At 49.0% G+C, this 23,179-nt stretch overlaps 1 protein-coding gene across 1 annotated transcript; it reads right to left on the reverse strand.

Annotated features, from left to right (window-relative positions):
* Positions 1-7,396: 7,396 nt before the first annotated feature.
* Positions 7,397-21,884, reverse strand: MRPL21 (mitochondrial ribosomal protein L21). The gene is made up of 6 exons (XM_026850431.1): positions 21,774-21,884; positions 17,832-17,917; positions 14,718-14,881; positions 13,177-13,229; positions 8,173-8,276; positions 7,397-7,542 (listed from the first exon to the last, which is right to left on the reverse strand). The coding sequence occupies exons 3-6, from the start codon at positions 14,856-14,858 to the stop codon at positions 7,478-7,480; spliced, it is 363 nt and encodes a 120-aa protein (XP_026706232.1). The 5' UTR covers positions 14,859-14,881; positions 17,832-17,917; positions 21,774-21,884; the 3' UTR covers positions 7,397-7,477.
* Between the last annotated feature and the right edge of the window lie 1,295 nt (positions 21,885-23,179).

Raw genomic sequence — 23,179 nt, forward strand, 5'->3', positions numbered from 1 at the left:
GGGGGGGGGGGGGGGGGGCGCTCCTGGAGAGCCAGCAGACCTCACCCAGAAATTCGCTGTGCCAGTGCAAGCGGCCAGTGCTTCCCAGGCATCAGCCACTCACAATGACCCTGTTCCCGCGCTGCTCATCCAGAGCTGACAAGAGACACGTTCAAGGCTCGGCTACATCTGGAGCCCAGAAGAGAACAGCAAGAGCAAAAACCCTCCGATTTCAGGACAAAATCCGATTCCCAGCTGGGGAAGGGAGGGGGGTGTCAAGAAAAAGAAGCTTCCTTTATGTTCCTTTCCTATTTTTAGCCTGATTTCCTAAGGAAATGAGATGTCTGCAATCAAGTCCTCTGTCTTGCCTGTCCCTCGTCACTACTATTTTCAAATACATTGCCCAATTTCAGCCAAATCTGACAGTGAGGAAGAAGCCACGGAGAAAACTGTTTTCTTGCAAGTTTTGTGACAAAAAGTGGTCATGAAAAAATCAACCCCTGCATCTTGGAAGGCAGGAACTGGCAGGCAGGTCCTGGCTGGAGGAATCCAGAATAACTCTTTCTCTGCTCCCAAGGGCTGTTTGGATTCCTCTGGTGCCAGGATCCCTCGTGGCAAGAAGGTGCTGCCCTCACCTCGTGGGAGATCAGCCGGCACTGCAGCCCCATGCCAGGAGCCCAGCAGTCCCTCCACCTCCATTCCCCTTAATCTTGATTGCAGGAAAAGGGATTTTTAATTTGGGATTTTGATTGCATTAAAAGGGATTTGCAGGGATGCAGGAACAAGTGCACAGGAAGGATGGATTTAAAAATTGAATGTCCAGCAAGCAATGAAGCCCCAGGTTGGACTTTGGGACTCCGATAAGGCCTTTTAGACTGGTCTTGGCAGTTTGTGTTCTCCTTTGCCCAGCCAGGCCCCCTCTTCAGTTACTTTTGATCAGCTGAGGCACAGTTAAGCATTTTGAAGACATTATATAGGCTGAGAAGGATCTGCAGAGGTGGCCTGAAGCTCCTTTCAGGCTCAGAAGGCAGATGCTCTCAGCATGGAGAAGGCGTCTTTCAGCTCTGGGATGACCTTATGCAAAGGGCATCAGGCTCAGGATCCAGCGCCCTGGGCAACAACCAATCTCTTGTTCTCCGACCGCCGCTGACCTCCTCCTTCAGAGCCCAAATGGCTGGAGAGCACAAGGGCCGACCCAGACACCCGAGGGCAGCTCTGACCACACCAGTTCTGCCCTGTACAAGTGTTACTGGAACACCTAGCACTGTTCCTGCAGCAGGGGTGGCGTGGGGGGGCAGCGTTTCCATTAAGATGATCTCCTATACTCCTTTTGCCTTCAGGACAGAATACAAGCATTCAGCTAAGTCCCCCCAAAACTCTTCGGTGGCAAGTGTTTAAATCCAGCCAATCGTAGAGCAATGAAGTGCTTAGGCCACAGTGGAGCTTTACAGGAGAAACATCTCTGGCCAGCTTGCACACAGCTTCCTCCTCTCCCTCCAAAACACCGTGTTATTTAACTTCTCTCAGAAACAGAGAAAGTAGACTGACCTAGACAAGAACTTGTGTAAATTTGTTTCTTTTTCATCCTTAAGACTACAAAGCTAAGAGTGCTGCACCTGACAGCATCACGCTCACCTACAGCCCCGTGAGGCGCTGGCTGTGGGGAGCACCAGGTAACCCCGTAGTGCTGCAGCCCCTCCTGCCGAGAGCTTGGGGAGAAAACACCCCCTCACAGCCACCTCCCATGACCAGGCTGGTTGGGCCGCTGTGACCCTCTGATCCAACACCAACCGCTTCAGAGATGACACAGAGAAATACTTGACTTCTTCAGAAAAAGTTGGCTCGGGCCCCAGAGCTGGTGGGTTTATGTCCCTGACAGCACATCTGGGGACTACCCAGAGAAACTCCTCTTCACTCGATGCCCAGAGCCCCTTGGCATGGTGGGGAGCCACGTGGCCTCCCGGGTGTGCACTTAGTGCTGCTGCCTGCGCGGTCCCATGCTTGCCGGGGACCTTTCAGCTGGACGACAACGGAAACACGACTTTATCATCCGCAATCGCTGAATAAGCCACCTCCAGCGTAACAAAGCACCTGCGGCAGAGCCAGATGAAGGTAGGCTGAGCAGATATTGTTTTCTGTTGAAATATTTGTGGTCAGGCTATTCCATACTTGCCGTTTTTTAAAGATGTGGAATCTGCACCGGGAAAGGGGCCAAAGGCACCCATGAATCATGTCCCTGCAAACAAAAATACAGCAGAAATATAAAGTTGTCCTAAAGCTGACAAAGAACCAGATCACCTCAGGCTGCAGCCTCCGATCCTGGGAGTCCCATACCGCGGTCCAAACAAAATCCCCGCTGGATCCTTAGCTATTTTGAGTCCTCCCAAAAAACTTGAACTTTGCAGCTACTGAAAGAAAAGTGGTGTGTTTATTTTTATTTAGAAAAGGAAGATAAAATAAAAGCCAGTCCTTTCTCTTTCCATCAGATGACCCAAAGGTGCAGGATGATAGAAGATCCACGCAGAAACCAACTCAGTTTCAAGCTGACTTTGGACCCTGTGCCCTGTTTTCAAAAATGACCAAAGTATTTCAAAGCTTTGGTTCCCCAATGTTTAGCTTATCTTGAGCATCCACTTCAAGGTCTCAAAGCCCACCCTTCCAACTCGCATATCACATTTAATTGTCACTTGTTAATGACTATACAAACATTGTTCCTATTGGGACAACACTGCTAGCGTGCCTCTTGAGAGTTAATGTTGGATGGGGCCGTCAGGGAATGCTCTCCAAGAATATAACTGAAGCCATGCCGCCCTGTCAATAAACATATTTTTGGTTGCTATAGCAAAGCCAGCATGTAATTAAAAAGTGCTCTCAGACTTCAGGACCCTCTCCTTTCTCTGCGGCTTTGCAGATTCGCTCCATTCCTTCCGAAATCAAACCCTGACTTTACTTCAGCCACGCAAACGCTGCCAGAGCAGCCAGGCAGGGACGCGGCAGGCGCAGGGACGCGGGTCCCAATCGCTTCTCCAGCATTCTATAAATAGGGAGAGAGAAAATAGCTGAAAGGCACCTGGCCCCAGGGCTTGCTCACGCCCAGGCATGCTGGCTGCGCTCTGACTTCTCCCTCATGGGCTTTGCATCAGCCTGGGCCAGTGGTGAAGCACTCCCTTTCTCCTCTTAATGAAGTGTCTGGTTTTTATGGTCACAGGAGACAAGAAAACCTCTAGTGCAAGAGAAATCAAACCAACGCAGTTTCCTGGTGTTCCATTCTGTCTGTTGCTGAAAGTGTATTTCGACGCGCAGCCAAAACGTGGCAAGATCATGCTGAGAAAATAAATCTGGCTGCACATAAAGAGTTCAAAAACGCCTTCACAAAGCTGACAGGGGAAAAAAAGCACACCAAAGGGGTACACTAACAGCATTTCCCTTCCACCCCGGAGGCCCGAGCAACATGTCCTAAGAACTTTTCAAGCTGCTTTGCCACTTCAACTGGATCAGTGCCTGCAGATCATGACATGGCAGAGTGCGTGAACGTTAAACAGATCCAAAGATCACAACCAAGTTACTAAACCCCTTTGCGGGCCCTTGGGTCCCAAAAAGAGAGTTTCACGCACTTTTGTTTTTCTGCAGAAGCTGGCCGTTGGGAAGAAAGGACGCTGACACTCACCACATCTATCACACTTCATTAGGCTGCACAAATAACGGATCCTCACAACGGGAAGCCTGCGCGCTGCAAGAAATGGCTTCGCTTGTGAAGCTTATTTTAGAACACAGAACAACTTGCCAAGGGAAGGAAAAGGAACCCCATCACGTAGGTAATTTAAAACTTGTCCAGACAGAGCTCTGGAGATATGCTACAGAAAGCTATCCTATGCTGGTAGGATGACCAGCATAGGCCCTTTGCCCTTCAATCATGATGATGATCTTATTGTCAGGATGTGAAACCCAAATCCCAGCACCTCTAAGCTGCAGACTTTGCATCCGAGCAGCCCACCTGTTGGAGGGTTTAGAACAGCATTAGCCTTTTAAGTGATTGAAACCTTGCTCAAAATCAACTCTTGAAAGAAGCTGTATCTGAGGAGGAGGAAAAAAAACCCATGCAGCTGCAAAGGAATTAAGGTGCCACGGTCCATTGCTCTTAAAAGGGCACAGGATGACGTCAGGGCTGGGCTGACACGCAGCCAGGCCAGCAGTTCACAGATCCCTTGTGCACGCTACGTCAGGGCTTGACTGGACACCTCAGGATGGGGAAGGGGGAGCGAGGGGAGCCCAGGGGGGACAGCACAGCCGGGCACCCCCTCTGTTGCGCCCAGGGGTTCGTGCCCAACAGGGGGGGATGCGAGGGCCAACGCAGAGCTGGCAGAGAAGCAAAAGGCAGCTCCCGATAACCCTTCCTGAGCCAACCTCCGGCAGCCCAGCTGGCGAGAAAACAACGCTTCCTTATTGTGGAAAAATGTCAGCATTGCGAAGCCTGCTGTCCTCCTGCCGGAGCAAAGCAGAGCCCCACCAGCATTCTTCGAAAGCACCAGAGAGAAACCAGAACAGCCAGTGGCTTTGTGGCCGGTGGGCAGGGAGCACATGCTGGAATTCGGTGCTGACTCAGAGCAGACAGATGCCCCCTGTGCCGGCTCTCGAGCCTCCCCCCGGGCAGCCAGTCCTTATTTACAGAGTCAAACAGCATCGAGGGGAGATTACAGGGACAAACGCCGCAGTTTTGCTTTAGAGGCGCTGGATGGCGGGAACTCGGGCCTGGTTCTCATCTAACCCCCGTGGGTGTCCGAGCTCGAGAGGCTCTGGGCACAGCATCTCCAAATTCCACCCTGGTCTGACGTGCTGTCCAACAAGATGTTTTGTCCTAACAGATGAATTTCCACTATGCATCAGTGCTTAAGGAGGAGGGGGAAAAAGCCTGCTTTGTTCAGAAATTTCTGCTCTTAAACTATTTAAGTGTGGCAAACCATGTTTAGCAGCCAGAAAGAGGAACACAAGCAGCCACCCCCCAACGTGTGAAGCCAAATGGAGACTTGCAACTTAACTCCGGAGAAGAACTGGGGAATTCTGCTTCCACTTGGAACAGCAAAAAGCTTTTTCTTTAAATTCCCCTTAAGAAAATGTCAAAAATAATCCCCTTTTGCTTCAGTCTGAATGCATCATTTCAATAAAACCTGAACATTTAGCTCTAATTTCACATTGTAAAATTTTCAAAGCAAAACCCAGGACTTCCTAATATTGGTTGAATTATCCCTTCCTGAATTTTTCTCCCCCAGAACCACTGTGAAGCCACCCTCATTTCATATAGTGTCTCACTTGGATTAGAATTACATTCCCCAAGGGCTTTTTTGTGGGAACTGGTTTTACAGATCACATCAAGGCATTTGCTTTTTCTTTCGAATCAACCCTAGGCTCTTCCTCACAGTTTCTGAGACTTGAGGTCTCTTGTTATTTTCAAGCATTTCTCTGTAAGCGGGAAGGACAGCAAGTTCTCCCTACATCCTCTTCAATCCAAGACGTGCCGTTTCTCAGCCCCAGCACTCACACGCTTTACGGAACAGAGGGACCAAGAGGTTTCCAGGAAAACGGCTTCAGCTGGCGGTGCTGCTTCCGTGGCGGACGGCGAACAGCCCGGGAGCAAAGGCAGCGGCGAGTCCTCGTGCCAGCCCGTGCCATGCCGTGACTCACCGCCGCTGCCGGCGGCCGCACAGGAAGAGGTGGGAGATGAGCTTTGGAGAGGCCCCCCACTGCCTGCCACATGTAAGAGCCTGGGAACAAGGACACAGCGACCAAAGCTGGTGGCAGGAGGGTCCCTGCCCTCCTCCTCCCGTCGGCCAGTTCAAAGCTGGGTGCCCATCCACCCTCCTTGTACAGGCAGCAGAGAAGTAGCAGCATCTCCCAAGGGCCGTTCTGTTTGTGCCAGCAAGAGGGGAAGAGATGAGTCAGCCTCTGCAGATGACCCTCTCTCTCTCCCTCCTGCAACTAAAGAACTGCCTTAACCCAAGCACGCCTGGATCTTTCTCCAGCTGACGTCGAGCAAGATGAAAGGTGGTCTGGGCCACCGAGCTCGCTGCTTGCGGCACCTCAGGTGATCTCCTGCAGGTTTATACTTACTCGTGAGATTTGAAAGACACAAGACCCAGACACAGTTATGTTCAAAACCAACATTTCCTCCAGTACAGGGCTGTGGGCAACCTTGGCCCCAGGAAGGAATCACTTGGGGGGACAGGACACCCACATATGGACTTTCCCCTTGACTCCTGTGAAGGAAAGTATTCCCTGGAAGAGCGACAAGGGGAGCAGGGCCCACTCACCCCTCCTCATGGCAGCTGGAAGAAGTGACAGCTACCCTGCAAGCCTGCTGACAGCTCTAGGAAACTCCTCCTGGTTGTAATTACAGCCCAGAAACACATGCAGGCCTCGGCTGAATAAACCTGCTGAATCTAGTCTTGCACAAGCTGTGCAGCAAGCAACAGTGCTCAACCTCCAGACCAAGCAGAGAGAAAATACTGAGATCTAGAGATGAAAATACACCAGTAAGTTAAGCACCAGGTCTGTGTAACAGGCTGGAAATCAGTCTGAGCCACAGGTGTCCATTATTTTGATGGCAGGCAATTTATTGCTATGCAATGGACTCTTTGGCTCACCTTTAAGAGGTTTCTCAGCTGCAGCTCCTGTTGCTAACCTTTACAACAGATTTTCACCACTTTGCATGACTTGGGACCCTTAAGTCCTCTTGTTTCACCACTCTCTCCAGTCCCACATTTGCTGTGGGCCCAACTGTACCCCAGGCTATTCCCTGAAGCCCCACACCACCACGTATTATATGAGCAGAGCAGCAGGGCTTTTGTCAGAAGAGGTGGGTGGCAAAATTACACTTAGCACTTTTAAAAACACATTGCCTATTACCAGCAAGGCAAGCAGTCTGAGGGGAGTGGGGGGTGTGTGTGGTGTGTGTGTTTCCTGAGGACAGAGCAGCTCATCCAGCTGGGCTGCTGCCCCACCATCCCCCAGGGCACACACAGTCCAGGTGCAGAGGATCCTGCAAGGACACAGGGAACTAAGGACAGCAACAGGCTCTTTAAATTGTCTCATTATACACCTAGATCCTGCTTTTGGGCTCAGAGCCCCATCTCTGGGGCTGGGGAGGCAGATGGTCCTTTTCTCCCACAGACAGTGAAGCCTGAGGTATTTTGCAGACACAGCTGGAAGCCTGAACTCCTGAACTACAGAGATAGGTGCGTGGGTAAAGGTGCTGCCATGAAACAGCTTGACAGCTAGCAACGGATCCTGGGCTGCTTAAAACTCTTGACAAATAAGCATCATCAAGGCTGAAATAATAGTTTTAAAAAAGACTTCATTTTGGCTTTTTGAAAGGAAAGTACATATAGATTTCCATTCCCAACAACAGCAAGAAGTCCAGAACTTTCCAATGACAAAGCAGTTTTATTTCCATAATTACCTAAAGCAATAATAAACATGAGCCACACAACACCCGATCAATCACTCATGACAAACAGGGGAAAATTTCTATGGTGTTTATCCGAAGGACAGTCTGTGGGTTTATGATGACTGAAAAAGAATGAGAAAAGAGAAAAAAAAAAAGATGAGCTGAGAACAGAGAACTGCTGTATACCTTTTGGAGGAGGCTCCTGCTGGCTCAGCCACCTCAGGTGAAGACATGCCAAGGTGCGATGGCTGCCGGGAGAAGGGTACAGATGTGGCCATGGACCTTGGCACAGCATGGGTCAGGGCCCCAGGCAGAGCTCCCGTGGGACTGGGGCAGTCTGCTCCAGGTTTTAGCGTCCATTCCATTAAAAAAAACAGTTATGCTTTTCTCTCTCTGCCATACCTCAGAAGGGGCAGAGAGCCTGCCACAGGATACTGTTAGGACTTGCCAACACCTGTGATTACATATCCAGTACTTAAGGCTTGGGAAAGAGATAAGACTGCTTTTTGCTGCTTTTCTCCCCAGGATACCTTTTTTTTAGCAAGACCTTTCACAAGGCCACCTAACAAAGGGTGCTGGAGCAAGGGCAACTCAAGCGACTGTGCTCTGGACACAGCGGGACACTGGGGTGCCAGGAGGGGCCCTGGGGATACAGTGAATGAGTCTCCCCAGGCGCCATCCCTGTGTCATGATCCCTCCCCCTCCCAGATCCAGCAACAAAGCAGCAGGGAAGGAAGCTCCTTTCATCTTACTTTTCTTCCGCTGATAGTTGTGCCTCTTCCAAAAGCGCATGTTAATTTTTGGCCACGACTCAGTCTTTTCAACCACAGTAGCCTCCACACGGACAAGATCTTTCCTTAAAAATAAATTTTAAAAGTATTGCTTTTTAATTATCTACATTCTCCTCCTATCAGTGAGCAGGTTTCTGAGGAGCAGCCACATACAGACAACACCCCCTCTACTTTACAGAGCCCAGAGCCACGGGAACTAGAAAGTCACCGTGGAAGGAGGGCAACCCCCCCGGTTGCTGGCTTCACAGTGCGAGAAAAGCCTCGAAGTGCTGGACATGGATCAGCCAAGTGATGTGATCGTCTGCAGGGCAGCACCTCTCTGTCATGGGAGGGATAAGATCTGAAACACCTACAGAGCCAGTAGTAAGATGAACCTGCAGGAACTTGTACGATTATAGCGAGATAAATTCCCCTGGCACGTTCACATCATCTGATGTGTCCTACCTTGTTTACAGTACAGGGTAAACCCACCCATGGCCCCTCTGCTCAACACAGAACTCCTTCCTCCTTCTATAAAGCATCACAGACAGCAGGAGGAGAGTCTTCTCACCTTGCTCACCTGAATAAGTCCTGGCAAAGGCTCAGTGAAAGGGATCTGGCCCACTGTTTCTGGCAGGAAGCACAGCTAATTGGCTGCTGGAGCCAATCACTTCTCCTCCCACATGCCTCTCTTCTGCCTCCCACTCTTGGTCTGTCCTGCTTGTTTACCCCAAATTGAAAGAGAAGCTGGGGACTTGCTGAGGATTCCACATACTGCTCCCTGCCCTGCAGCTGGGGGAGTTCAGGCTGAGCGGCAAGACTGCTCTATGACTCAAAATATTTCTAAAGCTCATTTCTACACATGGAAATTCTCAGCAAGTAAACATCTTCCTCCCTGAGGATGGAGATGAAGAGAAGAATATGTCCCATACTTCTTCAAAGGTGAGCAAAATCACAGAGCAATCCATCCTCCCACACCACCTCACCAACAGACACACCTCTGTCCACCCGGGGCTTCTGCAGAGCTTCAAAAGAAGAAGTCCCATTGAAGTTAGGAAAAGAGCACTGGGATTTCCAGCTGCCATCTGAAAAACGCCAGAGCTGGAGAACAAGTTGGTCTGAAGGATGCTCTGGGGGACCAGCTACCTGTCTGCACAACAGCTGCTCTCTGGGAAGACAAGCACCTCCAGACAAGAGCTAGACTAAAGCTTTGAAAAGTGTGGTTTTAATCAACAGCCACAATGGAGGAGAAAGAGATGCTCTTCCATGGAGCATCACTGCAGAATACCACTAAACTCATTAGCATGCTCACTTTGCCATCGGAAGACATTTAAAGAACATTTTCCTGATAAATGACTGTCTGCAGTTAGTGGGGGCAGAGGGGGGAAGCCCATCCAGCCCAACTGTTCCAGCAAGGTCACCAGGAGGCCAAAGGCATCGAGACATTTGCCATCTCTCTGAACATCTACTCTCTGGGGTGTAATATATGTCAGAGACTGAATCCTTGAGGGAGGAGGGACAGCCAGCCAGAGGAGAACACTGATACATCTGCATTTAGTGTCTAGCTCAGAAGAAAACAGACATATATTAATCCAGATTTTAGGAGACCACTGGGTGACCCTGACACCCCAACTGAAGGAAGTTCTGCCCAGTGATGGGGCCCAACAGCACCACCAAGATACACAGCAGCTTTGCAACTCTAGGAAAGAAACCAGGGAGCAACCTGTGCTGCAGGGTTGGCTACCTTCTACCACTGCAATTAGGGAGCTATTCCTTCTGTGTCTGCTTCCTGCCCACTGAGGGCAAAGGCAAAGCTAAACTCCCCCTGACTTCTCACAGGCTTGGACCATAAAAGCATGTAAGAAACTCCCTCACTATCATCACATGGGAAACCTGGAAAGCGGCCAGGCCAGATGAAGTGACCCGGTCACTGAAATCTGTGTGGCTCTCGGGAGAGACAGGGTTTGCAGTAGCATGGCTGAGCTACCCCTGACACAGCTCTCACCACGGGACCGCCCTGGCTGTCTTCAGCCTTGGGCAGCATCCAGCCAAAGGGAGAAACACGGCCACAGATCTGTAGATAAATGTCCCCCCATATTGCTTGCAGACATTGACATGGTGTCAAGCAAATCTTTAAGGGCATTTGTTGAGACAATTGAGTATCCACACGTGGCTCCACTCTGCCAGTCAAAGCTCAAGGCCAAAGGGCCCCAGTGAGTCCTCCTCTGTTGGACAAAGCACCAGGATCTGCTGGTGGGAAGGCTGAAGCACAGCAGGAACCAACTTGCCAGCAATATGCATATGAACAGAAAAGTTCTCAGCAAAAGAGCCCAAGGAAATAAAAAAAATCTTTATCGAATGTTTTGGGTATGACTGGAATGTCCATAAAAATAAAAAGGGGGTCACAGATTTCCCAGAGTCAGACACAGACTGTCAGGCCTGCTGCTTTCAGCAGCAGAGAATTTCATGACAAAGCACATCTATCAGATTTTTTCAGGCAAGAAAAATTCACACTGAAATCTCATAGATCTATGTTGGGCTGAAAGCTACTGTCATTAAGCAGTGAAAAAGATCCAGGCAACCCCCAACCCCAAAGGATCATAACTCTCAGAGGTAATAATTTCAAGTGACAAGCTCGCTCGCTCCCTGCAGAAAGTACCTGAACCCCAGCCTGGCTGTCTGGGAAAAGAACAGGTCCAGGGCCCTTTGTCATTTCCACCGAAGGCACTGAAACAAAAAGCAGGTAGCAGGAGAAAAAGCAAGGCTCATCTAGCAGAGAAAATTCCTATCAGCAAACCTCTGTCAAGAAATCAGCTAAACTTTCTCACTGAGGCACCGTTCATTTCCCTCACATCTAAAACAGCCGAGAACACTCAACTGATGGCTTAAAATGCAAACCTGCCCAAGGATACGCTCCCTTCTAGCATGGCTTTAACAGGGAACAACGTCTGCATCCTGCCCGACACCCTTGTGCCAGTTGCCCAGACAGCGAGTTACTTCCCAGCAGATTCCAGAGTAGAAGCCAGCTAGAAGGTCCCAGAATAGCCTCTGCCATGCAGATATGTTTTGTTGCACTGTTGTTTTTTAAGGCTTTAGAGGAGTGTCATCTTGGGAGGTATCTGGCTGCTACAGAAAATTAAAACATGACCATCTGTCCAAAACAGGACAAGTTCCTACCCGCCTCCAACTCTGAACAGGGAGTGCAGCTGTAAGGAACTGTCTTACGCAGACACTAGTGCAAGCATTCACTGATGTGTTTATTTTTAAAACAACAGAAAAACAAAACTGCCTTTGTTCACATCCAACCTCTTATCTCCGCTCCAAAATGTTTGTGGTTTGGGCACAACTGGGAGAATGGGAGAGAACTGCAGGCCACACTGCTCGTGACATGCTGGGCTCAGCCTTCCTCTCCCCAGCCTGTCCTGGGGAGCTGTGGACTTGGGAGGTTTCCCCACAGCTGGAGGGAGGATGACACCTCCCCAGCAGCCTTTGTCTGGTCAGCCTTCTCCTCCCACTATCTTCCTCTGCCAAAGTTACTGAAGTTCAGATGTGCAGGTTTGTTCTGCTTCAAGCAACTGACAGCACTTTCCACAAACTTAGAGCACCTGCAGGAACCAAAGAGCTGTTTTTCCTCCCACCCCAGAGCTCCTGGATCTTGGGCCACATCCCAAGTCCAGCACACAAACAGAGAGTTGCAAAGAACCAGCCCGGGGCCACTAGTCAAAAGCCAGGCAAAGGACAGGGCTCCTGAGCTGCCTGCCATGGCATATCCCTGTCTGCAGAACTGGGACTCTTGCCTGCATTTCTGCAAGATGACATTTCTAGTCCTAATGATGAGATTCCCCTTCCTAAAAATCTTCCACAAGTGCAAGATCTGGCGGTAATTCAAAGACTCCTGATGATGTGCTATCCCAGATCTATCTGCAATCCTGCTAAAAGGACTGGCAGCCCCCAAAATCCTGTCTGGCCCAGGGGGCCCAGGCAGTTGCCACCAGTGTGACTGAAGCTACGCTATCAGCTGTACAAACACGTCACCAGTAACTTGTCAGTACCAGCAGCCTCTGGTACCACAGAGAGCACTCAGAAGTGAAATCAATTCGAATCCATGTGGTATTTCTAACCCGGAACCTACAAGTCACCAAGAAATAATTCTCAGAGGACAAGTTCCTCCTTATCTGACCACCCTCTGCCAAAGTTGCTGTGGTTCAAGCTAAGACCCAGACGTGCAGTTCAGCCTGCAGCCAGATCACAGCCAGCACTTCCAGAAACTCTGAGCACCTGCAACCCACCTTATTTTGACTTGTGTTTTACCACTAAAACCTCTTGTCTTGGAGAAAACAACAGCTCCTGACTGCTGCTGGGTTGCGCTAAGAGCTGAGCTATAACACCTGGGCCACACATCACTTCCTTTTGATAAAGCAAAGGCTGAAAAAGCAGCTGTTCTCTAGCAAGTACTACAGCACTGGGATGGGGATGGCGCCAAGAGGGTAAATTCCTCCCCAGTTCTGTAGTTGCTGGACTATGCGACTAGGAGGACGGGAAAATCAGGAATTCTGAAATTAAAATTAAGGCCTGCTAGGTTAACACAAGGGAAAAAAGAAATGGGTTAAAAAAAAACCCAAGTCACATTAAGGGATGGGAAAGGATTTCTGGGTTATTCCAAGAAGACTACCGCTGAAATTAGGGTAAGAGAGTAAAGATGTTGAAGAGCAAGATTCACTGCACATTTGTGCAAAGCTCACACCATGCAAAAAAGATCCACAGATGTGAGTATCTCACCGTTACCCCAAAAATGGGCACTGCTGCTCTAACCTGGCACTGCAGCGATGGTCAGAGTCAGCAGAGCCATCAGCTGATTTTATTGGCAGCTCTTTCAAAAGCCACAGGGCTGGGAAAAAAAGCCACTGCTGATAAATCCAGGTTTCCCTTCAGTTTCAGGGACTGTTGGAGCCCTGTATAAAAATTATCTTGTGTGAGGCATCTTACCCCAGGAGCGGCCTTCCAATAAGCGTGAAGTCGTCAGCACCAACCAGCAAAACCTACGGAAAAGAAATCAAGCCATTTATCACTGGTTCATTGTCCCAGCAGAAATGCAAACAGTATCTTCCAGATTCGGCAGTCACCATAAAGGAGTCAAACTGCTTAAAAATAGACCTTTACCCATTTCAAACCTGACATTGTTACTAGAGAGGGATGGTGGGGAACAGCAGCTACCAGGCAAGAAACAGGTTTATTGAACAGTCTTCCAGGAGAGCTTATCCTACTAAAATTTGCTTTAGAAGTATCTTCCACGTTGATCAGAACACACTGAACCTTTCCATTCTGGCTCACCAGTAGCTGTAAAAGATATGAAAAGCAATACAGGGAAGAAGAATAACATGCCTTGTGTGGGATCTGAACGAATGGCAGCTCATAAAATCACTGGATTTTTATAGCAGCTGCTACATATCCTGGCAGAGAAACACTTTCCTCCACGGACATGGGCAATAAGGAAATGAACATCTGGGGGGGATTCTCCAGCCCAGGGATGCGTCCTTCTGTTTTGGGGCACTCTGACCACACGCCTGTCTAAAGGACCAGGCAGGGTAGCAGGGGATGTGTGAGAAGAGGCAGCATTCCTTGCAGACCTCCTCCTTCCCCATGCTGATCATTCAGCAGCAGCTAGAAGCAACAAAGGTCACAAGCTGTTCTGACTTTTGTTTCAGACAGATGCTTGCCAGTAAAATCCCCAAAGGGTTATGGTGGTTAGGAAGTTTTTCACCTTTTTCACTCCCATATAGACCTTTGCATTCCTAGCTGGCTACTCCACGGAGTCACTCCGCTCTGTTGCGTACAAGGATGCAGGAGCCAGTTGAAGGGACATCTAAAAATCTGCTTCAAAACTGGACTTCAGAGCAGTGGCTGAGTAGAACAACTGCCCGGCTCTCCTCAACTGCTTGCTTGGCTCTAACAACCACCATTAAGCCGACAGAATCCCTCTTCATAATCTTTTGTTTCAGATTCGGATTAATAAGCCTCTACAAGTCCCTGCTAGTTAACCAGGGCTAAGACTATTGAATTGCATCTTGGCAATTCTCCCCTCCATGCACCATCCCACTCCCTCCACCCAACACGCTCAGCCTCAGTGCGATAAGGATCTCACAAAGCACCGGCAGGGACAGTCCCCCTGGGAGTACTGCAAGTATTTTGGGTGTGCGAGTCTCAAGGTAAACACAGTCTTTAGTTGACGTCTCTAGAAACAACAACTATAATTCTCTTTTTTTGGATGAAGTTAGTACAACAAATATTTGTCTCCCAACAGTCTGGCACGACTCATTCCAACCCTGTTCAACAGAATCACAATAATGTTGTCACTAACAGTAACTGAAATGGGAACAAAGCTAAGGCAAAGCAAACAGCTGGAGTGAGAACAGGGGATCCAACAGGAGCTCTTCTGGATGTGTTTTTAAAAACTGGTTATGGGGTTTGTGTCTCAAGGAACATTCACAGGCAATTTCTCTGGCCTCACACACAGCATGGCACGTCACCTTTTCCAACCGGATTCGGTCTCCACATTCAGCCTCCAGTACGTTATCCATCATAATCAAGTCTTCACTGGTTATTTTCCACTGCTTGCTGGCAAAGTGGACCACAGCAAAGAGCCGTCCGTACTGCCCCGTCGCAATCATCTCGTTCACCTTTTGTACCACCTCTGTGGACAAAGAGCAGGGCAGGAATCAGGGCAGAAAACCCAGAAAGGTGTGAAGAGCTGTTCAGAACTCCTTCAGCCACACTGTTCTCCCACCAACACTCTCATCTTCCAGGAATCTTTAAGCAAGGACCAAGAGCAATGACATTTCCTAAAATGTGAGAGCGTCCCTTTCGTGAACTTAATGACCCATTTGTGGTTTAGTTGCTGGCAAACCCATGCATAAGTAAGCACCTAATACACACACTGTGCAGCTAATCTATGACCTGAGTCCTCAGCCTATTTCTTAAGCATCCTACAAGGCTCTGTATTCAGATATAAAGGGCTCCAGACAAATGCACTTGTCCACACATACTATGTTTGGAGGGGAGCTCCCCTCAATGTCCAAGACAAAGGCAGAAGGCCCAGGGCTGTGTAAGGCACGCAGGAACATCAGGAAGAGTTTGGAAACATACACAGGAAAAAGAGTTCCAGCCTACTAACAAAGCCTGGCCTGAGAACCTGTACCCACAGCAAAGCCAAGAGAGACCGTCCCCTCACTCCCTCCCAGAACATCCCTTCCCCTGGGCACACACCCACCGAGCAAGATCCCAGGGATGAGCTCCTGAAAATGAACAAACTTCATTTTCTGCGATCAGCTTCCTGAGCAGCAAAGCCAAACCAAATTTTTTATGGGAACACCAAAAGGTGTTGCTTAATGAGTGTCATTCCACTATCAAATAGTAGCTTTCCATCCCCTTGAGCTGGTCAGAAAAGGAGTAACTTTTTTATAACTGGAAAAATAGATTTTCTTTATCGTCCTCAGAAGTGGCTGAATCATTTTTTCTTGGAATGTAAATCAAACAACATCCATTTGGAACAGACAGGAATTTAGCACCCAGTCAAACCAACCCCAGTCCTTACAGGAACACTCTGAAAGTGTCCCAGGATTCAACCCAGAAGATGCAAACTATTAAAGGTAGAGGTGAGAACAGAAATTATTTGCAAGGCAGTAATCGGTGCAGTTCCTACTACAATGAAGAGTTTAGTTTCTGTGTTGCTGGAACTGCTGTCCCAGGAAAATCCACTGTGTGCTCTTCCCTGATTCACAGTGTCCCACTACAGAAAGTGTGGAGAATACAAACCCCTTCCCTTCGTTACACCCTCAACTGCACAACAGGTACAAAAATTTCTTCCAACTCTAAACTGCTGCTCTAGGTGTATCAGTAGTCCTGTGGTCAATATTTCAAAACGCTGGCCTACAATTTTCTCTTAGCAAAACCCATGCAGAGTCATGCTCTAACAAGGGTTATTTCCTTGACAAATTTCAGCTTTCTACCCATGGCACTTTCTCGTCTTTTTGTAACCAAAAGAGATACATTTTCTTCACTGTACCTGGGCTCTGAAGTTGTCAATAACTCTTCCAAACACCTCTGGTGACAGGAAACATGAAGTGATGTCACCATCTGATCACTAATATGGCTCCCATCTCTGCACCCCTGGAGCGACCCTTCTGAAAAGATCCGTGGCCGTTTCCACAGCCAGCAGGAGACTAGAAGGCGGAATTCAAATGCTCTCGCTGTTGTGTGCGTTGGATGAGCACAGCCAGAAGATAACGAGGCAAGCTCATCAACAGTAGGAGGTTACAAGGCACGGAAATGGCAGTGGCCCTGAGGATCCCATGTGAATCAGTCAGGGGAATGTGGGACCCTGCTCCCCACGGGGCTTCAGCAAATCAAAGCCAGCAGTTTATGGTTCATTCTGGGGTCAAACCACGCTCAGGGACAGAGTGCTCCTCTGTCAGTTGAGCAATCCCAGGAGCGCAAAGGAGATAAAAAGCAGAAATAGAAACAGCCAGAGAGGAGACCTGGAGCAGGAGGCTCTCTCCAAAGCACATCACTCGCCCAGTTATTAACACAGATGACAGGAGACTATCTGCTAAAGGCAGACACAACGCAGCTTTTCTCCTCTCACTCCATCCTTGGAAAAGAGCTCCTCTACTTCACCCCCCAGCTCTCCCAGCTAACACAGAGAAGTCGGGTGCCTTTCACAGACATCCCAGAGGCTAACTCGCTGCAGGAGCTCGCTGCCTGCACGAAGAACATGCTGCTAATTGCCGCCACACCATAAAAGCAATTCACCCGCTGGGGCTCGTTACTGCCAGTGCTGAGAACCACCCCCCAGGTTGGATTCCCCAGCGCCAGCCCCAGCAGGGTCTGGGCGACAGCAGCCCCACCCGGGAAGCACGAGGCCAGACACACACACCTTCTCTGTTTTGATTTTCACACTCCAGCCGCCAGGGGAACCTCTGCCTGGCTACGGGAAGGCTCAGCACTGAGGACGACTGCTGGAGCGCTACAGGCACAACCTGGAGCACGGGGCCGACCGCTGTACAGTCCACAGGCTCCCTTCAGGAGGGCCACTGCCTGCGCCCAGCACATCCGACAAGATGAGGGGACAAGAATGTCTTCACTAACACCATGTCACTTCCCAGCTGCTCGCTTCCTTCTGTCACACCTCTGCAGCTCTGCCGTGTGCCCACCATCCAACTGCTTTGCTGGCTCTCGTGTTCTGTTTGATGCACCAAAATACACCAGCTCCCTGACGTGCCCACCATCCAACTGCTTATGTTGGCTTTAGCTTTTTGATTTATCCATTAAAAGAAAAATAATTGTTTTCTCCCATCCAAAAGGCTTGTTTCATGCTTCAGAAAGCAACACACCCCATCAGGTAAGACTGCTCTGGGAGTGTTACAAGCTGTCATAAATGAAGGAGACCTCATATTCCACCCAAATCTCCCAACAGCAGCAGCTGCAGCACAAATCCAGAGACACTAACACATACCAGAAATGAGACAAAAATCTCAAAGAACAAAAACTAGCTCCAGTCATTGAAGACACTTACGAATGCTCGGTCAGGCCACCAGTGATAACACTGGAGTGCTCCTCTCCACTTGGAGACTGAAAAACTTTACCTGCATGATACTTCGCTTCTTCTACAGGATCTGGAAGTTTCACTTCAGGCCATGGGGGTGAACTCAGAGATGTTTTGGCAACAAGTCTGTGAACGATAAGGTGAGATTCACTTGTAGCAAACAAATATTGTCAAGAGATGTGAAACATGAAGGGAAGAAAAAAGGTAAAAGAAGTTGGAGGTGGAGTAGACAGGGGTTTTCGACTAGGGAGCAGAAGCTGTACAGGAGACTTAACGATTTGTCAGTTTGAAAGAGTTGACACAAAGCCCACTTGGGCTGGAAGCAATTTCCAACAGACCATGTTTTGCCTTGTAGAGGCTCATGAGCAAGGAGAGATTTTCTATTCCAGTCTCAAGTGTTAGGGACAGAGGGTGACAGGCAGTGCACAAAGCCATATTACCTCCCTAGGCCTTAACCCAAGGGAGTACACTGGCCATGGCAAAGTCCTCAGACCTTCCCCTCCCAACGCCTGGCAAAAGCACTCCAGTAGGACAAGAAATGCTGCGGAAGTGCTGAAGCTGCAGCCCCTATCAGAAGGCTGTTCAAAAACATGCACAAAACACCTGGTCTCGTTTCTGAGTTCAACCTGCAAACGCTCCACTAAACACAGTCACTGCTCCCAGGGCTTAGCATCATTTAGGTCCCCCATGAATTGCAGTAAATTTATGGAAAAGGAATAAACACCTCAGTGGTTGGTTTGCTTTAGTCCCACCCTATCATAAACTTCACTACGGGGAAATAGATTTTTTTTTTTTTTTTTACTCCCAAGTAACATTCTGAAGTGGAAGTAGTTTGAAACAAAGCAAGAGTGCAAAAACAGATTGAAGATTAACTGAAAATCAACCCAGACTAGGTTATTGCTTGTTCCTGATGTCGAGATCAGCAGCTAGATGTGCTAGTGGTGATCCAGCCCAGTGGCCACCGGTGACTTTCCACCATCTTGTTTTTTACAGACCTGAGTTTTGTCACCAACTCCAATGGAGACAGACCTACCTCAAGCCTTGCTTACACCTCAGTTTTATCTAAAAGGCTCTTGTTAAGCTTTTCCAGGTATAGACACAAGTTACCTCCAACACAGCTGAGAGGCTAAACACGTTAAGGCTCCTCAACACCCTTCAGCAGCGAGTACAAAGCCCTGAAGTTACCCGACAGCAGGGAGCATCTGGGGAGGCAATGCGCCTTTGATGGGGAAGAAGGGCTAATGTGCACTCAGCCAGCCTTGAGCGCTACACACGAATGACTCACAAGCCGTCCTTTTTTCCTCTATTTTTTGAAGCTCTTCCCTGTTAAATAGATGGTTTAGAGAGACTTAAGACCACAGCTGGGTTCTTTACAGGAGTTATGAGGCTGCTCTTCTTTTGTCACTTACAGCTGCGTTCCCTGAATGGCAGTAACAACAGCTTCTCCCACCCCCGGTGCCATTCAGCATTTAACACCACAAACTTTTAGCCCAGAAACCTCTTCTGTGCCCTAACCGTGTCTGCCTCCAAGCCACACCACCACACTGGGGAAGGACTGGCAGAGACCCCTATCAAGGCTTTCCAGCCCCACGCCTCTTGGTTCAGACTGACCATGGAAGGCAGTGGGAGTATGCACCATTCCACAGCCAGCCAAGCACAAGCACCGTTCCTCATGATGACTCTGAGTGCCAAGATATTTTTCTAAAAAGGTGCAAATTAAATCCTTATTCTTCCTGAAAGGGCAGCTTCCACTTGTGACAGAGAACTACTTTAACAATAACTCTTCCAAACACTCTGCAACTGTACCAGTGAGGCAAGAGCCTTGCTGTTTCAAGATGTTGTGTCAGTCCCTGAATACCTTCCTGATGACCAGGGCAGTGGCCTCCCAAGCATCACAACGCGTCTCTGTAGGATTAGCGAGTACCGATACCTTCATGGCAGCAACGACAGCTCAAACTGCACCAGCACCCACATGACCAGTTCTCTGCAGAGGAGAACTTACCTGAAGTCTGCTAGACTTTCTATGCTTAGATGCTGCTACCCTACTTACTGAAAAGGGTCTGTGGCTGCCACAACATGAGACACCTTCAGTTCAGTGAATAAAGTGGTGGCTGAAGGCAAGCAGGCTACACAGGGATACAAAACAAATGCCTGAAAACTGCCAGGGGCGTTCCATTGAGCAGCCAGCAACATGTTCTCATTAGCTGCCATGGGGGATTCTGTCTGCTTTTCTCAGGATTATCACTGGAGGGGGATCCCCTGCCTCCAAACCGAACTATTCCCACCTGCCTCAAGCCCTGCAGTCAATACTGCAGGTCTTTGTGCACATGCACTGTCGTTCTTGACAGTGGCACAGGCAGCACTAAATCATGAGAACCCCGCTTAAAACATCAGAGCTGAACAGCAATTAATGCTGTTCAAATGTGCCACAGGGTGTTAATTTGAAAATGAAACACTACGTGATACTCAGTGTGAGTCTGAGCAGAAAAAATGCAAATGCCACTTGCTTATAATTAGCTGTTTTTCAAGATCTCTCGGACAGGGAGTGACAACAAGGAGGACCAGAGGCAGTTGTTTACATCCCTGCATAACAGGCAGTTACAAAATCTATTGATTTGTTCCCAAAGAACCGGGGAGAAAAGCACCCCTCTAAGCAGGGACAGTGCTTTGCACAGGCAGTGCTTTCATCAGAACCATGGTAGGTGGCCCAGGGGGCAGGGGAGGAGGTAAGAAGCCCATCCTGTGGCACTCAGAGCTTCTCCTGAGAAGTCCCAAATGCCTTTACTCAGAAAGAGACACATGACCAAAGGGCACCAGGTTACTAAGCAAGGATCTACAATACCACAGAAACAATCTTAGATTTAAGGAGGAGGGAGATTCACCCTGGATCTCAGTGAGGTGACCAGAAAGGTAGCAGTTTCTGAAATTTGAAGAGAAAGCTGCTGCTCAGTAAAGACTGTCCCCATCAGAAAGGAAAGTTCAGAATTCCTTGTGCGTGGAGATCCAGGCTTTCTGTGAATAACACAGGATGCGCCAACTGCCCAACAGAAAAAACCATCAGGCGTTAGTGAAAGATGGCAAAATTCACACCAGAGCAGTTGCATTTGATCGGTTCATTCTGTAATGCCCAGCAATACCTGTCAAAGGGCTTTAGTTTAGCAGAAGCTCAAAGCACCAATGAGGAAGTACATAACCACAAGCACCATGGCTTCGTGGGTCTGCTGTGGATTGAGCGGTAACATCAGGTGCTGTGTCACGGAGGCAGAGATCCAAACCCTGTTCCCACACAGTCAAGGAGCAGCGGGCAGAGGCCACTCCTGCACCCTTCAGCGGCACAGAGGGAAGGAGTCAATCTTGGCATTTTCCGCCCCGATGCCGCTGCTCGCAGTTCTCCATTTCTGCAGTGTCCCCTCCTGGTTAAGGCAAGCAGCAGCACCGCCTGCAGCTCTGTCTTGCGAGATCCCAGCAGAAGAAATAAAATACACGAGCAAGCAGCTCTCAAAGTGCTAAAACAAATGAAGCCTGAAGGTTTCCTGGCCTGGTGTCCTGTGGTGCTTGGGCTGTAAATCCCATTTTATGAAGACCGCAGCACATGTTCAGTATTTATCAGATATTGGAGATGAACCTTGCCTGAGGAGCAGGCTACCAGCACCTGAAAAGATGGGGTCAGCTGAAATCCCTCCTGCAGTCAAGAACTTGAGTGGCTTCTTTGCTGTCTACTACAGGCTGAATCCACACCACAGCCCTTTTCTCATTGGATGATCTAATTACCTGTCTCTAGCTGCTTAATTTCACAAATCAGCCAAAGCATCCTTCTGGCAAAGGTGACTGGAGGTAGGCAGAGTCCAAAACTTACTGGGAAGCAACAGACTGGCAAAAGGGTCAGATAAGCCTTTCCAAAGGAAAAACCAGCTGCCCTCCCCACCCAGGAAAGTCAGCATTTCAAGGGCAAAAAGCAAAGTAGAAACTCATGTGACATTACCCTTGCTGCAGTGACGTGCCCTGGGAACTCTGGTGCCGAACCGCAGATGAAAACAAGAAGGCTAAAAGGGAGAGAGAGGAAAATAATTAAAAATAAGCAGCAACTGCTGGGCCTTTAGTCCCTGGTGAGGCAGCACTACAGCAAGTGTCACAGCGCTGGTTGGCTTCATGGTACCATTTTTCTGCCTGTAAAAGCTTTGTTCGGTTTTATCACGACAGGCAAAGATGAGGCAGGGAGCAAAACAAGTCACTTGGTAAGAGAAAGGACCCATCAGTTGTATGAGCATTGCAAGAGAGCACAAGGAAGGCCTCCCTCTGCAAGCACACTTACCTCAAGTGACACTTGCAGCAAGACAACAATTGGATGTGGTTATACCCAGAGCATCTTACCTCTTGGAAAACAACATGACCACAAGGCAGAGGGGAGGAAGAGGTGGTCTGAAGAACACTGTGCTGCACTCTCTTAATTCTGAGCACTCATTGGTGCTGCTACAAGGATCATTTCCAGCCCTCTGCGCCCTCCAAAACAGGTAGGGGAGCTATTACACAACATTTACCAGGTGATTCTCAGCAACTTCTGCTAAGCCTGACAAAGCTTCACTCCACAGAGAGGAGGAAGACAAGGAGCATTGCCAGCCACTCACTGGCCCTGTAGCTCCCAAGCAGACACTGCGATGCTAGGTGAAACACAGTGAACTGGAGAAGCAGGGCAGATTCAGCAGATTTGCGTCTGATACTCCTGTGCCTGGCTTTTCACCACCCCAGACGTGCCTCTTCCTTCTAGAAAAGGGGAGTGGAGGAGCTACGTGGCTGAACAAGTCACAGCAACAGAAGATGGGAATTCAGCTTTTCAGAGCTACCTACACAAGAGCTAGCGTTCACCCAAACGCTGCAACTGTGTTACCACTCCAGTATACAAATCTCCAGAGGAGTGGTTTACAACTTAAATTACATTTTGAGTGTAGCTTCAGCATTTTTTGGAAAGGAGCTGGGCCCACACACATGGTTAATTAACAAAAGGAGATGAAGGCCAAAAAACCACACACTCAGGGATTTATCCCCATGTTACCTCAGGGATAACAATCCCCTTTCTGGAACAAGGTGCTTAATTAAATGTCAGACTGTGCACAGCTGCTCTGCAGGAACATTCCCCTTCTCACTCACCATCCAAAGTGTGACTGATACAAGGGACTAGCAAGACCTCTTAAAGCCAAACTTACTTAATCACCCTACCTGCAGAAGCCACAGTTCACCAAGATTACACTCACCTGACACAGAAACCAAACCCCGATGTGAAGCCAGGGCCCCGGAGACCCCCAGCCTGCCCCCACCACAAACACCCTACCAGCTTCCCAGCCCGGTGAGGAAGGGAGGAGGTTGATGGGAGTCCCTACGGCCCCCCCCCCC

Source organism: Athene cunicularia (assembly GCF_003259725.1).
Source record: "Athene cunicularia isolate RWA chromosome 5 unlocalized genomic scaffold, athCun1 chr5_part2, whole genome shotgun sequence".
NCBI classification, from domain to species: Eukaryota; Metazoa; Chordata; class Aves; order Strigiformes; family Strigidae; genus Athene; species Athene cunicularia.

Excerpts from the sequence above, each read along its gene's own strand:
- MRPL21 (XM_026850431.1), bottom strand. The coding sequence starts at position 14,858 with ATGATTGCGACGGGGCAGTACGGACGGCTCTTTGCTGTGGTCCACTTT. Across the intron at positions 13,230-14,717 it reads ACCGAATCCGGTTGGAAAAG|GTTTTGCTGGTTGGTGCTGA; the intron begins GTGACGTGCCAT and ends TCTTTTCCGTAG. Across the intron at positions 8,277-13,176 it reads ATTGGAAGGCCGCTCCTGGG|GAAAGATCTTGTCCGTGTGG; the intron begins GTAAGATGCCTC and ends TTTATTTTTAAG.